The following is a 16,885-nucleotide window of genomic DNA, read 5'->3' on the forward strand; positions in this document are numbered from 1 at the left end:
CTGCCTCACGAGAAAGCTCCGCCTGCTCTGCAAAAAGCTTGCAGATTCCCCTCAATGAGACCAACGATTAATCCACTATGAAATCGCTTGGACCGCTGCACACCATTCCCACAAGCGTGTTCTTCTTGGACCGCTGTGAAATCGCTTCATCCACCAAACTCACCCACGGTGAAGTTGCTCGCAGGTACATCCCATATAAACCCAGCCCAAATCGGCAATATTGGTGAATCCCGATCCCTATATTCCTTTGTTGCCTTCTCCTTCAGTGATTCAACACGGGAGAAATTGATCCCACGCGAGTGAGCCGACTTCCTCCGTTGGCCGTGCTCATGCGTCGATGTAGCGCCAAATGTCGTCTCCGACCTCCGAAGCGTGCTCCTAGAAATAGAGCTTTCTGTTGTCAGTGCCGGTATCCATCTCTTCACCGACGTCCATCACAGTCGCGTTTGGGGGTTGTCGAAGCAGATCAACCATTGTCCTCTTTCGGATCAAACACGGTAAGACCTTTTCTTTGACTGATTTACACCTCCATTGCCTCTGCATATGCCAGTGGATGATTACACTGCTAAATCTGAACATTGTCGTTTTTATTGGATTTCTTTTATTTGGATGTCGTTTACACTGAAGTTTAGCATGTTCATTTTAAATTCATTTCATGAAGTTGTATGATTGCCGTTGCATACTTTTCTATAGTTGTTTGAGTTATTAGAAGCTCTTCATACGCTAGTTTTGACAATTTCACTAAATACAATGGTATGAAGCATGTTTTGTTGTTTGAATACTTAGGCAAATCTGAGATGCAAATTTCCTTCCCGACATACAGTAGTTACTTGCTATAAGACATATGTTTACCAACAACTTACACAGAAACAGAACTTTGATGGATGAAAACAAGAATGAAATGTGTTATTAAAGGCCCAGCAATGTGTTATTTTGTGATACATTGATAAAGAAATGTGTTTACTCCTGATGTGACAAGCTTTGGTGAGAGATTTCCTGAGAGATTGTTATCACTAAGACCCAGAAACCTCAGCCTCTTTGATTCTGATATGGACTCTGGAATCTCTCCTATACGGCCTGTGTTGGAGAGATCCAATATGACTAATTTCTCCACCTTTTCCCACTCTAGGCTCATTAAGTCCCCACCAATTGGGTGATTGTCGTTATTTTTAATTTGAAAACCTTTAACATATGCTAATAATACATTTTCTTTCATTCTTCAATTCTCAGAAATCTTGCAGCGGGCAATAAGATTGTTGGCTATTAGATCACGTGCAGTGCTTATTGTTTCACTTCCAAATGTTTGTCCATTTTATTTATATATAATAATACTATAATTAGTTAATTTTATATAACTCGTTTGCCTACCCTGTTGTCGTATTGGCTGTCCTGTGGCCGTGTTTAGCTTATTGCCTCCCTTGTTGTCGTATTGTCTCTCCTGTTGCTGTTTATACCTAAGCTTATTACCTACCCTGTTGTCGTACTAGAGTTATCTTATCAATATTATTTGTTGAATAAGCATATTGCAAGAATTACATGGAACAAGTGCTGTCTTTTGATTTGGTGCCCATGGGGAACGACATTAGGCATTGTTTGATGTCCTTTACTGTCATAAGCCAAGTTTGTTGCATTGTTTTGTGCCTCTGCCTAAACCCGGTGGATGATTACACTGCCAACTCCACCCATTCGTCGTTTTCATTGTGTCTCCCTTACTTGGATGTCGTTTACACTAAAGTGTACAGCATGTTCATTTTAAATTCTTGAAATGAAGTTGTGTAATGCCTCTGCATAATGTTGTGTAGTTGTTTAAGCTGCCTCACGTCAAATGTTTGCAAGAGTATTTAACATTGGCTTATGTAGGTCCAGAAAATGAAGATAAATCCAATGCAATATCTTGTGTAAGTGGTGAGTTTAGTTGTGTGCAAGTGAACACATAACTCAAGTTTTAAATGTCACATCAATCTCTTATTAAACACTTAACTTAAAATTCACATTACAACTCCAATTAAAAATAACTCAAGTTCACTTTTCTTACTCAAATCATAAAATTAGAGTTAGTGAAGTGAACAGGCCCTATATTTTTATTAACTCATTTTGAACTTGTCATGTAAACCATTACATTCTTTGTATAGAATTGGACAGAATGGATGTTTTAAGCACTTTTATATAGTTAAAGGGCTGCAATAACTACATTGAAAAACTAAGTTGATATAACTTATTAAAATGATTTGTTGACATTTTCAAAAATGAGATCCGAGTATGTTGAAGCCGTTTTTGGGACATGAAATGACTTTTCTATCATTTTTCTCTCTTTGTTTAAATAGTCCGTAATTAGGGGAAAAAGGACAGAAAAGATAAATATATCCTTATGTCCAAGTATAATATATATAATATATTCGGTAGGTTTTCTTAACTTTAGACCAACATGATAAAAAAACATAGAGCACCAAGTAATTTTTTCAAAAAAAAAAAAAAAACACAAGGTACTGAAGTGAATTTTTCTTTTCCAAAATTATTTTTGAAATGTAAAAAAATTATTGCACGTGTTCTTAATTATGATTTAATATTTTTTTTGTTGGACTTAACTTTGGTAGAATTCACGTTAATGTGATAACAAGAAGACAAAGTGCTTAAACTAATCCATCTACATTCTAATAATGCACAGCTTCAATCACTCATTGAGTTTTGAATCAATTAGGATAAGTACCAATTAGTCTCTCTTCAAACCAACCTCACATGCACTCTTGTTTGTAATTACATGCTCCGTTCATTTCACCGATTCGAGTTTAGAATTCAAGTTTTGCTACAGTAAAAAACTCTCAGAAACAGTCACATCTAACTTTTTTACTATAGTAAAAAACTCACATAAAATCACATTTCAACTCGAATTAACGAACTAAACGGACCCACAATATATAATGTGGGATATACTTTTATTAGTCTTAAATATACGCCTTCATAGTTTTTAATGAGCAAGTGTCAATAAGCACGTGGCATGTCTACATGAGAAACTACTCAAACACTGCGTTATGATATCAATATTGTTTGAATCAAGAATGTATTCTAAATACCATCCTACTTCCTAGAAGCTTCTTTTGATATTGATAGTTTCTTATCATATATGAAACAAAGGATGTAAGGTTCTTGTATCATGTTGACTTTCTATTATTATAATTAAATTATGAATGCATGCTTATCGTTTATTATATCATGCATATTTATCATGTACTTATTATTTTGATATAGAGTTTCATCAAATTTAAGTACTATTAGATATAGTAGGGGTTTTAAAGTTTCATTTAATAATTCAGTGTTTTAAGATAAGTTTGCGTATTTAATGTTGATTGGCAGCGATATCAATATTTTCATAAAAATTTTAAGTACTAATATTTCCATGAATATTGAAATTTTCATCCTTGGATTGCTCTAACCTTTTGGTCCCTTTCTTCTTCCTCCAGTTTTTTTCCCCCGTTTTGACCTGATTGCTTTTAAGATAAGTCTCCAAAACCATATTCCAAAGTAGTTGTTAAAACTAAGGTCTCATTTATTTCACTAATTCGAGTTTTTAGTTTTAAATTTTTACAGTTAAAAATTCTCATAAAAATATCACATTTAACTTTTTCTACTATAATTAAAAACTCTTAAAAAATATCATAGCACAGCTCGAATTGAAAACTTAAATCCGCAAAACGAACGAGACCTAAAACGCTCCAACCCAAGTAGTAGCATTACATTCTTTTTTACGTTTTAAGTGTTAGTGAGCATAGGACGTATGATATTTGCAGTCGAATTAAAAATTTAATTTAAATCCGTGAAATGAACGAGACCTAAAACGCTCAAACCCAAGTAGTAGCATTACGTTCCTTTTTCCCTTTTTAAGTGTTAGTGAGCATAGGAAGTGTGACATTTGCAGGTATGAAAGAGAGCAGATGCATTGAATGAAAAATAAATATTATTGACAGATAAAGCTGTAGTTGGAAGCGAAAATAATATTAGAACGAAGAATAAAAAACAAGGAGGAAAATTAGCTCGTCGCATTGTCCTATATGCTAATAATTATAACCCACTTTTTTTTTTTTTTTTTTTTTGGAAATACGCCTCGAAAACAGCCCAAATTTGATCAGCGTCGTACAGAAATGGAATTTGGAATCCGCAATTTGCCATTTCTATCCGATGAACGCGTTTGCATAGTAGAGTCCTTCATTTGAGACTTTGGTGTGAATCAAACGGTCCCTCACCTACACGTTATCAAGATTCGGTTAGGCAATAATCGCTTTTGGGGTCTTTTGTTCTGATGTAATTTTGCATCACTCTTAGCATGCACGCAGTTGTCAAAAGTACTCGCACGTAATTGGTTAAAAGAAAAAAAAAATCTAAAATCAGCGATTCATTGATATCAAGTGACAAATTAAGGTTCCGTTCATTTCACAAGTTCTCACATAAAATTACATCTCAATTCGAATTAAAAACTCGAATCAGCGAACTAAACGGACCCTAAAACAAAACAAAAGTAAAATAATCTCTTTTGGGTCTTTTGTTCTGGTTTTGTTGTTTCTGCTAATAAAATTAAATTTGTGACCCTCATTTGACGCTCAGGATCTAGAGAGAACAATCTATCCTATAACAAGTATTAGATTCTTAACCAAACAACCTGCACAAATAATCTGTAGTGAAATTATTGGTTAATTAATCACAAAGATTTCCCAGGTGCGAAAAACCGCAGTTTGAGAAGCCAATAAACAAGAACCCAATTAACTAAGACATAGAATTAACTAAGAAGTCGAGAGAAAAACCCTTAGGCTTGGAAAGGTCCTCGATTTGGCGAGCAGCGTCGATTGAAGAGAAAGTAAAGGATTAAACCAGTCGATTGAAGAGAAAGTAAAGGATTAAACCAATTGATACACAAAACTGTCGCTGAAAAAGTCGATTTGAATTTTTACGAGAGAAAACATTGTAGCAAAAACTTGACTTGTGATTCGAACTAACGAAATGAACGGAACGGGGCATCAAACCGCAAAGTGATCCACCAGATTTTTCCGGGGCATCAAATTTTCTGAGCACAATTAATCTACAAATAGATCTCTGACTACTGATTCAGATTAGAATTCATCAGTGCCTTGCTCAATAAAGTTACATGTTGCTTAACTCTATTAGCAGAAACCTACATAGGTAAAGTTTTTCGGCAAGTCCTGAAGGCAGACTAATTTCATGTGGAATTGCATGTTCAAACACCTAATTGCTTGTGACATAATGCGCCACATGAATCTGATCATATCCATATTTTTGGCGGCTGTCCCAAAAAACCAAAATGATTTATATTTACGACCCTATGATCATTAACACCGTAATAACAATTCATCAAAATGGACACCTATTTGAGTACAATTCAGCATCTTAGTTTAGTCAAGATTTAATGGATGGGACAAAAATGAAACATGAAGCAAACGAGCAGAATAGGAGACAGGATAAGTTCTAACTGGTTTAAACTTGACAGTTTGCCTACACGAGTTGTAATCGTTTAAATTGCGCGAAGCAAAAGTTTAGACTCCGCGATCAAAGGCTAGCTAATTTTGAATTGCAGCAAACAAATTTCACGAAGCACGAAACCATGGTGTTACCGGTGCATTCTAGAATTTCAAGAATAAATTTAAGACATCGCCTTTTACTCGGGACTTAGTATTATAATTGAAAACAAACACCAGTAATGAATTATTGAATACATTTCCCCAACAGCACATTTCCAGCAAGAATGACTGTGAGTCCAAATGACAGTTAATTTTGTTAACGGATGGATATTGCCTATGATTTATCAAAGGAAAGTCAAATGAGAGATGCAAACCGTCTTCCAATGGGGAAAAAAAAAAAACTGCTTATGCCTCAAGTTCATTTTGTTATTAACATGTTGATCAGACATTACAATTGTGACTAAGACTACCCAAAGATAGTACCATTTTTCTTAAAATTCTGCAATTATATCCTGTGCGCATTCTGAATTATTTGATAGGAGGGGCAACAAATGTACAAGGAAACTCTGACCACTTACAGGAGTAACATTTTCAGAGTCAGTTTCGAGCAGTCTAAATCCATAAACTAATCCTGGGTTCTAGTCAAATATTTTCTATTACATTTTGTAGCATCCTCGAAAATTAAGACTTTCCCAGAATTATAGAATACAAAGATACAAAAATAGTAATAGCAACAGTAATTTTTAGAGGATGCTTGTAAGTTCTCGTCCAGAATCTCAACCTATAACACTGAAGAATTAGTATGTACGGACAGGTAATAGCTATACGTTCGGTTTGCAAGGTTGGTAGGCATAGGCATAGGGTTATCACCCACTGCGTAATCTGACCAGTTAAAATATTGTTGTTTCTATTTAAAGTGGGCATGTCATAGCTTTCATTAAAATGAACTAATAATCTTATCCTCCCTTAAACCTGTAAGTGTTGTAGTTTTTTTAATATTCAGACACTGTTTCTGGAGTCATGGTAGGGGGAAAAAATAGACAACTCGGTTATAATCTACCCACTTCACATTTAATTCTCTACTGTAGCTGGGAATTGCTCTAACTCTATGGGCGCATTTGGAACTCGTTCCAAATGATTTTGTTTTTTGTATGAAAATGAAAACGTTTTCAATCTCAGGCAGATATCACTTTTAAAAATGCGTTTGGTAGTTTTATCAAGAGATTGTTTGCAGTGTAAAAAAAACCCATTAATGTCTCTCTATCTCTCTCTCTCTCTGCTCGAGAGAGGAGAAAACGAAAACAAAAAATGAAAAACGACTAAAATTCATTTTTCATTTCTCTCTCATTTTACACTAAATCAAAAAATCGTTTTCATTTCCGTTTTGTCTTTATCGCGCCAAACGCCGTTTTGGAAACGTTTTCATTTTTTTCTTGAAAAACTTAAAAAACAAAAACATGATTAATTCCAAACACGGCCTATATTTACAGAGAATAAATTAGTCCATCCTGGTACAGTCTAATAAAATTTCAACGGAGAGAAAAAAATCTTATAGAATGCAATAACAATTTATTGTTACAATCTGACAAGGTCTAAACATACTTGTGCTCCTATGGTTAGGTAATAATTAAAAAAAGTTAATCACTTCAGATATACGCTATCTAGCAATTAACATACTACAAATATAGAGTACATACGTAAGAAAGCAAGACTATAACAACAGATGTATATTAATTGCATGAATGATAAACAATCAGGAATAACATGAATACTATCAAATGACTTCAGAAGGAAATAGCAGTAACCTATTCAAACATGTTAAACAAAATTGAAACTATAAACAAAGGCCATAAAAGCATATAAACTACCACACAGAGCCAAGCATATGGAGTTAAATAAACTAGAAACGACAGCGTTAACAAATTTTAGATAATTTTAGCAATAAAATTCAGCATCACTAGAAATCCTATATGCCTTTGGAGAGTTGCCTGAAGAAAAAGAAACGTTAAAATCTAAAAACAATCCAGATTTGAACTTCTAAACCACTCTATAAATACCTCTGTTTAACCTGAAACTTAACCACTACTTGAAAATACTCTTCAGATCCAACTCTCCAAATTCCAACCCGCGTGATCTCCCAAAAAAATCCAGTCTACTATACTAGGAAACTACTATTTCACAGAATTTCTAAAAAATAATAAAAATAAATTAATGAATAAAAGAAAAGAAAAATAAAACTTCAAAATGATCAAACAAAGATAATCAGGTTCAACTGGAAGGAAATCCACAACAAGAAGTAAGCACTACTAGATCATTCTCTTCAATGCCCAAAGCATATGACGAAACTCCTCTTTGCCTTAAATCAACTTAAATAAAGATCATTCCCCTTAGAAAAACCGTAATGGCAGGTCACTCTTCTCCATAGAAATTGACTCTATTCCATATTAGTCCTTGACCATAATAAATTTAACTACCAAAGAAAAACAAAACTTTCATCACAATACCAGTGTTGCAAAACTATAGGCCATCTAAGAATAACAAAATAGGCTAAAAATCACTTAACAAAAATTCTCAGAGCACGTTATTGCAGCCAGGAATGCATACAACAATTTCTACTTTCCCACAGAAAATGCCCAGTTAAGCCCAAGTAATGCTAGAAAAGATATATATAGTTAAAGAAAAACCCTCACCACATGCAAGCAACACAATGAAGTCAATTATAATTTAATCAAATGCAATAATTATAAAAATACTCCGCCAAAGAAACTCAGACCGTGAATGGAAATTACCTGGGGGAGCAAATTCATTGCTGAGTTCCAGAACCCCGCCCCGCTTGAGCACCGACATGCTGCTGTTGCTGCTGAATTTGGAGAAGCAGATTAGCGGCAAACTGCAGGGTTGATTGATATCTCTGGTTCTTATCAACCTCGCCCTCTGATGTTCCCTGACCTGCTCCAAGAATTGCAGACTGCAGCTGCTTAACCTGATTTGAAACCTCAGCATTCACCTTCTCAGCAGCGATCGGCATTACAGTTTGTGATTGCACATTATTAGTACCATATGACTGGCCAGAAAAAGTCACAGGATTGATGAGTTGATGAGAAAAAGAAGGATTGTACAATCCAGTAGCATCTGTTCCATGAGCTATTCCATAGCCTTTCTGGGTACCAGGTGGAGCTTCAACCTGATATTGAGTCAGATGTGAGGAAGCACCAGTTTGTCCTCCTTGAGGAGGTATCGGAAAGTTACTCGGAGGCCTAGACTGCAGTGACTGACTGACAGTAAAGTCTTGGAATTGATTGCTACCAAGGACTGGTTGTGAAGGGTGGCTAGGTGTGTTTGAAACAGATGGAAAAGACTGCAGTTGTGAAAGATTCTGGGCCTGAGGATTAAATTGACTCCCAACTTGTTGTAAGCCATGCCCTATATGGTCAGAAGTTTGGTGATGATCCTGTTTCCATCCATAAGGTGGGGTTACTTTATTAGGTGCACCGGGAGGAAGTGAAGACCTTAATGTTGATCCTGATGCTTTTGCACCTTCTGAAGCAGAAGACTGGGAATTTGCAGGCAGTAAGGTTGCTAGAGTAGCAATTAGCTCAGGTGTTAATGCAACTCCAGCTTGTGAGACTGCCGCAGCATTATTAGAGGCATAGTCTTGGGGAACTGACTGCACTCCAGGAGACTCCCTAGCAGGTGGAAAAAGTGGTTTTGGAGGAAGCTTAGATTCCTCTTGCAATATCCTGCTGTAATCCATTTGCGGTACTCGTTCCTCCTTATATGGTACACCATACTCAGCCTGGGAAGGAGGAATCTGATGCCTATCTGCATACTGGGAAGGAATAGGCAGATGCGACTGTTGCTGCCCCAACGTACTACTAGAGACTTGTGGAAATTTGAGAACAACACCATATAGGCGTTCAGGGCCAGCAACTTTTAAAACATTTGTTAGAAACTCTGATGGAGGTACTAAAAATAAAGTGGTCCCATCGTCAAACTTGGCAACACCAGCCCGGTTTTTGGCACCTAAGTACCGAAGGAATTCAGTATAAGATGCGAAATCATCCTCACTATCTGGCAAGAAGAAAACAATTTCAAACCCAATGGCTTCTCCATAGTGCTTAGCAAGCATATCCAAGCCTGTTCTTGCTGAGCAATTGACAACTTCAGGACTACAAGACAGCAAACAGCAACAACGAATAAGAAAGATACATTTCACGTCACTCTTTAAAATATATCTTAGTCAGAGCCATCAAGTTGGCATTTCAAATAGCATTAGCATAAGAATCATAAAGAAAATATCCACCATCAAGGGCTATTTGATTTTGACTAAATTTTTTCAAAATTTACACAGCATCAAGAAAGAGAGAATAAATTATTTCCCCTTTTTAAATCAAATCTTAAAAGTAGAAAGTAGAAACTTCCATGAAGAATAAAATAAAAGTTTGCACAGAACTAATCAATTGGTTTCGTTGCCTATTTTAGACATGAGTTAAGATGAGGATGTGTATCAAATTCAGCAAGATACTGTTGATCACAGAACATGGGGAGATAGCAAAGTAGAAGAGAAGTGAAACTCAGCTATAATGCATTAGAACTTAATGAGTACGTGAACAGAAAAGGTGTACCCAATTCAATCAGTATATTTAGTTTTTCTTTTAATGACTTAAAAACTAGAAGATTTCCAGAATTAACAATCTAAGAGATGGTTATATACATGGTTGCACGAGAACCTTATTTTTCTTAACCAACCTACCAAATATTCCAAAAGGGAAACTGTATAAAATAGTACAGCGCAAATGTTATGCAGCACCTCAATTCTCTAAAGAACTTTTAAAGGAAACGATAACATATGCAAAGCTTCAAACAAAATACTACTGTTCTCACGTACTGAGAAGGAAATAATGTTTTGCATCATAAAAAAATTCTACAGAAAAAGCAAAAATACTTACAGCTCAGACCCTAGTCCTTTTCCAAGTGGGACACAACGAGCGCGGCAAACAGGAGTCCCGCCCTTGGCAATAATTCCACGCCAGACATAATCATTATCAGGATGAACTTGAGCAGGTCCTCCAGCCAAACCCCCATGGCCAGCAGGACTAAGACGGCTCTTCCCTTGAACATTTGCAAATGGGCCAGAAGCACCTTGATCAGCACCATGCCCATAGGATTGGTCCAAACCCAGCCCATGATCATCAATTTTTCTCAATGGAAAAGAAGCGTCTTCCATGGACATAGGGCCATCTATCCTGGATCGTTTAGAATCCCTCTGAAATTGGTTCACATCCAACACATCCCATGCACTAGATGCAGATCTTGTATGTGTCTTACCACTTGATGCAGGAGGAGACAGCAGACCAGCAGTAGGAGGTGATGGCCTTCTCCAGTTCGGACCCATTAGATTTTTGGAATTACCTTCCTGATAATTTGAAATGGTGGTCAAATCATTAAGCTCTGGACCTGGAAGCAGAGGTTCAAATCTACCTTGAGGACCCAAAGGCCTCATTGACATATTAGGTCCAAGAATTCCACCATGTGGAAGTGGTCCAGAGAAATTGTTCGACATCATTGGCCTATTTGGACCATACATATCCATTTGTAAAGGTCGAAAAGGGTGTTCATTGTACGCCATGTCTGTCCCAGGCCCTTTACCTCCAGAATATGGGCCAGTGAAATCTTTTCCAGGAGCAAGGTCACTGCTTGAGAACATAATGCTAATTCGAGGATCATTGAAAAGTCTACCTTGCAAGCCCTCCTTGGCACGCCGAGCTTCATCAACACTTCTGAATTCCACAAAAGAGTAATGCCTTAAAGGGAAACTTTTGATCCTCTCAATCTCACCAAATAAGATCATGGCATTGTGCAGCATTTGTTCATCAATCTGTAGAGAAGGAGGGTAACCTACCCATAAAACTTTGCTGGGTTGACCTTCTCCTTTTCGGCCCCCTGAAGCTTGTGAATACTGCACAATCAAACAGTGAGTGAGAAAATAAACTGAACTCGTATGAAATATGGGTATGACACACTACTGTCATCTTCAATCCACACAGATTCTCATAAATAACAATAAAATAATTTTCCAAAATGAATTCAACAATTGACGCTATCATAGTAAAAGGAACAAGTATTTAGAACAGGGAGTTAGCAATAAGAAAGATTACTGCCATAAATAAATTTCCAAAAGATTAACCTGTTGTCTTTTATTAAGAAAATTCAGATCAGAAGGCCCCATGCTCCTTCCCTGAAAATGTCCATCTCTGGAGTCAGACCACTGTTCCTGTTCCATTGAGCATGGGAAACATGAGCTCGTTACAAGATGAACAGAAAGTGTCATTTACCACTATTATTGTTGACGAGAAAGGAATATTTTTGGCAAATGTTCATAGTCGAGAAAATAAACGGATGACGTAAAAAGAAAATTAAAAAGCAAAAAAAGGGGCAATGTCTAATAAAATATAAACATTTGCATATTTGAATAACCCTACATGAGTTTTTTGGCAGGAGAGACTGCAAATGATAATAAGCATGCCAGTTATTCATGATAACATGTTCTTAATAATAATAACAGAAGTTACATAACAACAAGAAAATCAACAATATTTTTTATTCATAACACAAAAAACATTATTAAGAAAAGGAAAAATATATTGATACTAGTCTAACAATACATAACAGAGCCAAAGACTCTTTAATAGTACTCTTTCCTTAGGCTGCCAGGTGGCGGCCTCTCCTCTTCCCTTTCTTCTTTCTTTTTCTTTTTCACTACTTTACCTTTTATCTTTATTTATCTAATCTAATCTAATCTAATAAACATAAAAGAGCCAAAGCTCTTTTCTACGAGGCTGCCACGTGGTAGGCCCTCTACTTACCTTCTTTTTTTCCTCCCTTTTTTACTTTTTTATCTTTACTTTTATTTTTTTGTGAATGTTTTAACACATTTTAATTTTTTTGTGCGTTTTTTAAAACTATTTTTTTCACTTTACTCATATGAAAGTAATTTTTTTCACATGTGTTCTTATTTTATTTTTTGTCAATTATTAAAATAATTTTCTTCAAATGTGTCTGTACTTAATTTTTTTTTGGTCGATTGTTATCTTTACACATATTTCTGTTTAAAATAAATTCAAAAATTCTTAAATGGTTGTATAAATAAATTTCTCTTTATTCGGTAAACAATAAACTCTTCAGGTGCCTCTAACACGGCAATACGTGCGGAGCACGTTACAAAACTAGTACAACTACAAGTCTTGCACTATATTTTAATAGAAAATACTCGAAATAACCTTTTCACATCATAGCTCTATTGATATTTCATCTATCAGCTATCAAAATTTCAGTAGTCCGCAAATCAATATAGCACACAAAATTCCAGCTACTGTGGAGTCTTGTGAGATTGAAAGTGCAAAAAATTGAAAATAACTCACCCTTCTTGAAGGTTGTGATCGAAGAAAATCTACCCGTATCTGCTCGCCGCCCAAACGCTTACCATTCATGTTTCTCATTGCTTGAGAAGCATCTTCCAATCTAAAAAACTCAATAAATGCAGTATTTCGATCTCTCAGGAACTTAAAGTCTTCAATTTTCCCAAACTTAAGAAACTCCTCTTCCAGTTCTTCCTTTGTAAGAGATGGGCTAATTCCACCCACCCATAGATGTTTACACGGTTTTGCCTGAAAATAATAATAACAATCAAGTAAGAACTACGAATTGTCACTCCAATGAGTATGGTTGGAAGGTAGATAGTAGTTCAAGTTAAAATAAAAATAGTAATAACAACAATGTGGTATGCTTTAGGCTTAATAATCTACAAAAGCTGACTGGCTAATCCCACTCTCCTATGGATCCTTACAAGGTTTTTATGGATAAAGAATATTCACGACTAAAAATTAGACTTTCCAAGAATGAGACGGGAAATAGTATACCCAATATTTAAGGGTAAGGAGCGACAAACACGCAAAAGAATAAGTTTCAGGACTGAAAATCTAATTGGTATCACAAGAAAACATATTAGCTTCCAAGAAGAGAAAATCAAACATATTACTGCCATCAAAGGTAGATATAATAAAACCAAAGTGAGTACATGCCATCATGTGCTGGCCAATGAATACGTCCTTAAGAAACTAACAACTGTTTAGTCTACTGAAAACTGTAGCAAGGAAACTAGATCCACTGTAGGATAATCATGGTTTCAGCCCATTGTATGAAAAGCAAATAAAAAATGGAGCTTAAGGTATAAAGCCCTTGCTGTAAGACAATAATTCCATTCATGTACTTCCTAACTACTTTTCAGAAGTCTAAGAAAATCAAAACACAAGTGTTTCTTTTCCCAGAAAAAAAAAAAAAAAAAGAATAAAGCTATTGACATTTGAAAGTGTAACATTTCCATTTATTTGTGGACGGAAGTCGCATAACCAAACCTAAACCAATATACGATGTCTATGAAAATGACTGCCTGTGGGCTATATTTAGTCTTGTCCAAGTTTTCTATGCAATGGAATCTTATGAAAGGGGAGAACGAGGAGCAAAGTCGATGCACGCATAGCTTAGTAAGACCTAAGATAAAGGATAAGAACTTTTGGTTGAGTGCATACACAAGGGAAATTGTTTATACTCTTGAGGTGGTTGCTCATAAATTAGTTTAGTGGTTAGAAAGAGCAATGGTTCAAGCAATTACGAATTCTTCCTTCATAATCGGGTGGAGAAGGAGATAAAGGATGGATAAGACCTTCAACTTTAACATCGAGTAGGAGGCAGCTGCGATTTCGGACAAATAATTCAAGCAATTATATGCCCTTCGCTTTCATTGATACTTCGCTTACATATATGGTGGTGCATTGGGATGTAAAGTCTTATCGAGTGTTGCAAGTTTAAAGGTAAGAAATAGTTAGCTTTCTTGACTTCTTGTTATTAACATGTTTATCATCCTATGCCAGATTTCATTTAATGAGCTAGTTCCAAGAGGGTGTTTTGTGAGAAGCTTCTATAAACCAATATAGGTGTCTAATCAGAGATTTTCCTTCGAAGGCTAGCACACTAAAGCTCACTTGCAGAAGCCCTTTCTTACGCAATATATAACTATATCCAATCAATTTTAGCACCAACAATAACTTCAAATAAGTCAACAACCTTATTTTGAACAATGTGAGCCTCGAACATTGGAGGAAAAAAAGAGAGTGAACCAAACCCCTACATTAACAAACTCAACGAAATTTTAACAAAACTTGGCATGTCCTTGCAAAAAGTGTGCATCAATTGGACAAAATAAACTTTTATTTATAAATTTTAAAAAAATGATGAATAAAAACACGTTTATATTATATGAAGGGAATTATAATGGTAAAATCAGTAAATCATAAGCAAACCATATTCAGTTCAAAAAATTGTATTAACTCTTGTTCACTTGTTCATCCATAATGCCAGATAGTAGAGACGAGTTATATTCTCAATGAAATCTCTGTTATATCTTTCACGCCATGATTCTCTTAATCCCTTATCAAATTACAAAATATCATGTTCATTAGTTCCAGGCTCGCATTATTTGAAAATAATGTCTAGCAACCAATTTGATACTAGCATCAGACCTAAAAGAAGATAGCTTTAAGTTAACTTTCTTATTCCTATTGCAACTTCAATTTCAGTTCCAAGAAGAGTTAACGAAGAATTCAAATTCTTATACAAGATTATTGTTGTTCATGTATGAAATTTTTTTTTAAAAAAAAGGTGACCAAGTTCTTCTTTAGTGCCAACTAATTCTAAGACGTGTGTGTTTTGTTGCTCTCATTGTTTGGGGTTTGGCAAGAAATGGTTATCCCGTTGTTAGAATTTGGAGATCTTAAGGCCCTGTTCATTTCGCTGATTCGAGTTTAGAATTTGAGTTTTGCTACAGTAAAAAGCTCTCACAAACAATCACATCTAATTTTTTTGCTACAGTAAAAAGCTCTCACATAAAATCACATCTCAACTCGAATTAAAAACTCGAATCAGCGAACTAAACGGAAATATCTCATTTATTGACTGCTATAACGAATTGTGTCATATTAGAGTGATCAGACGCGAAAAGTGCTCTTTTTCCATTATATCCATCAATACAAGTTGACTAGAAACAATGTTTATGCGTGTCTATATCATTCAACAAACGAGTCAAAATAGCTTGTCTCAACAGATTCTTCATTACTTTATCCCTTATGTAACCGAAGACGGTCCACAGTGCTCATAATCGATTGCCCATAATCTCGTATTATGAATTATCGAGTTTATTAAGACTTTGTTTTTATTTTCAACAGGAAATTCAAAATATTTGAAGGTCTGCTAAATTACTACCCCAATTAAGCGGATAAATTTGGCGTCCCAAAGATTAATCTCTAAACTCAATTTTCACCGGAGTGGAAAATCTCAATTTGCACCCGATATTCGCAGAATATGAAGATTGAACCGACATTCGACGTCGTTAGATAAATGAGACAAACCAATATCAATAAAATTCAAATTCAAATTGAATAAATTCACATTACTCACAATTTCAGACCAATTAGAAGACGAATAACAAAATAAACCTAACGGAACCCAGAGATCAGAACGAACCGGTCGAGCAAACTCAATCTTAAGCGGGTTCCCACGGAAATTCGTCCCTTGGAGAGCGTCCTTGGCGGCCTTGGCATCCTCCATGCGCTTGAAGAAGACGAACGCGTAGCTCCGCGACGAGTACGAGGTGACGCTGTCGAGCGCGCCGTACTGGGCGAACAGGTCCATGAGGTCGGAATCGGTGATGTCGACGGCCAAGTTTCCGACCCAGAGATTGTTCGACGGCGTCTCCGAGTCGTCCCCGCCGCCCTGCTGCTTGCTCGACATCGCCGGAGGCGCCATACGCGAGCGAAACCCTAGGAAAATTGAGTCGTTCTGACGGTTGGCTATGGAAATTGCTTTGCTTGTGAAGGCCGAATTAGGGTTAGGGTTAGGGTTTAGAAACAGAGAGCTGTGTTTGAAGGAGATTCAATGGAAATGGAATTGTAGAGAGAGAAAATTTGGAGGTTGGAGGTGAGAGAGGAGAGATATGGAAGAGAGAGAGTAAAGATTTACGGAAGGGATATATATTTGAGGAGTTACGGATCACGGAATTTGAGATTGAAAGGGAATCTGGATTCGAATGTAGACCGTCAGTTTTTTTATTAGCTTTCTCTACGAACGACACGTCGTTTTTTGTTTCTAAAATTGATATTTTATATACCAATATAATTAATATAATATATAAAATATAATATAATATAATAAAACTACAAATATATAATATATTATATTATAATTTATAATATTGTTATATATTATATAATTATATTTGATTAGTTGGTACCAAGACTTAAAAGAATCTTATAAGGAGGGAGATCTTGAGTTCAAGTGTTGGGAGACGCAAAGAAATCTTTAAAGGT

At 35.8% G+C, this 16,885-nt stretch overlaps 1 protein-coding gene across 2 annotated transcripts; it reads right to left on the reverse strand.

The window, feature by feature from the left end:
• Positions 1 to 3,934: 3,934 nt before the first annotated feature.
• LOC21399194 (flowering time control protein FPA) lies at positions 3,935 to 16,560 on the reverse strand. Of its 2 annotated transcripts, none has more exons than XM_024169698.1 (6): positions 16,044 to 16,560; positions 12,887 to 13,132; positions 11,653 to 11,733; positions 10,415 to 11,424; positions 8,255 to 9,634; positions 3,935 to 4,238 (listed from the first exon to the last, which is right to left on the reverse strand). In XM_024169698.1, exons 1-5 carry the CDS (start codon positions 16,323 to 16,325, stop codon positions 8,269 to 8,271), a joined length of 2,985 nt encoding a protein of 994 aa, XP_024025466.1. In that variant the 5' UTR covers positions 16,326 to 16,560; the 3' UTR covers positions 3,935 to 4,238; positions 8,255 to 8,268. The 2 variants fall into 2 exon arrangements, with proteins under 2 accessions (XP_024025466.1, XP_010086699.1); XM_010088397.2 differs by having other exon boundaries at positions 11,653 to 11,739.
• Between the last annotated feature and the right edge of the window lie 325 nt (positions 16,561 to 16,885).

Source organism: Morus notabilis, unplaced genomic scaffold, assembly GCF_000414095.1.
Source record: "Morus notabilis unplaced genomic scaffold, ASM41409v2 Scaffold985, whole genome shotgun sequence".
NCBI classification, from domain to species: Eukaryota; Viridiplantae; Streptophyta; class Magnoliopsida; order Rosales; family Moraceae; genus Morus; species Morus notabilis.

Excerpts from the sequence above, each read along its gene's own strand:
- LOC21399194 (XM_010088397.2), bottom strand. The coding sequence starts at position 16,325 with ATGGCGCCTCCGGCGATGTCGAGCAAGCAGCAGGGCGGCGGGGACGAC. Across the intron at positions 13,133-16,043 it reads AGATTGAGTTTGCTCGACCG|GCAAAACCGTGTAAACATCT; the intron begins GTTCGTTCTGAT and ends TATTATTTTCAG. Across the intron at positions 11,425-11,652 it reads TTCTTAATAAAAGACAACAG|TATTCACAAGCTTCAGGGGG; the intron begins GTTAATCTTTTG and ends TTGATTGTGCAG.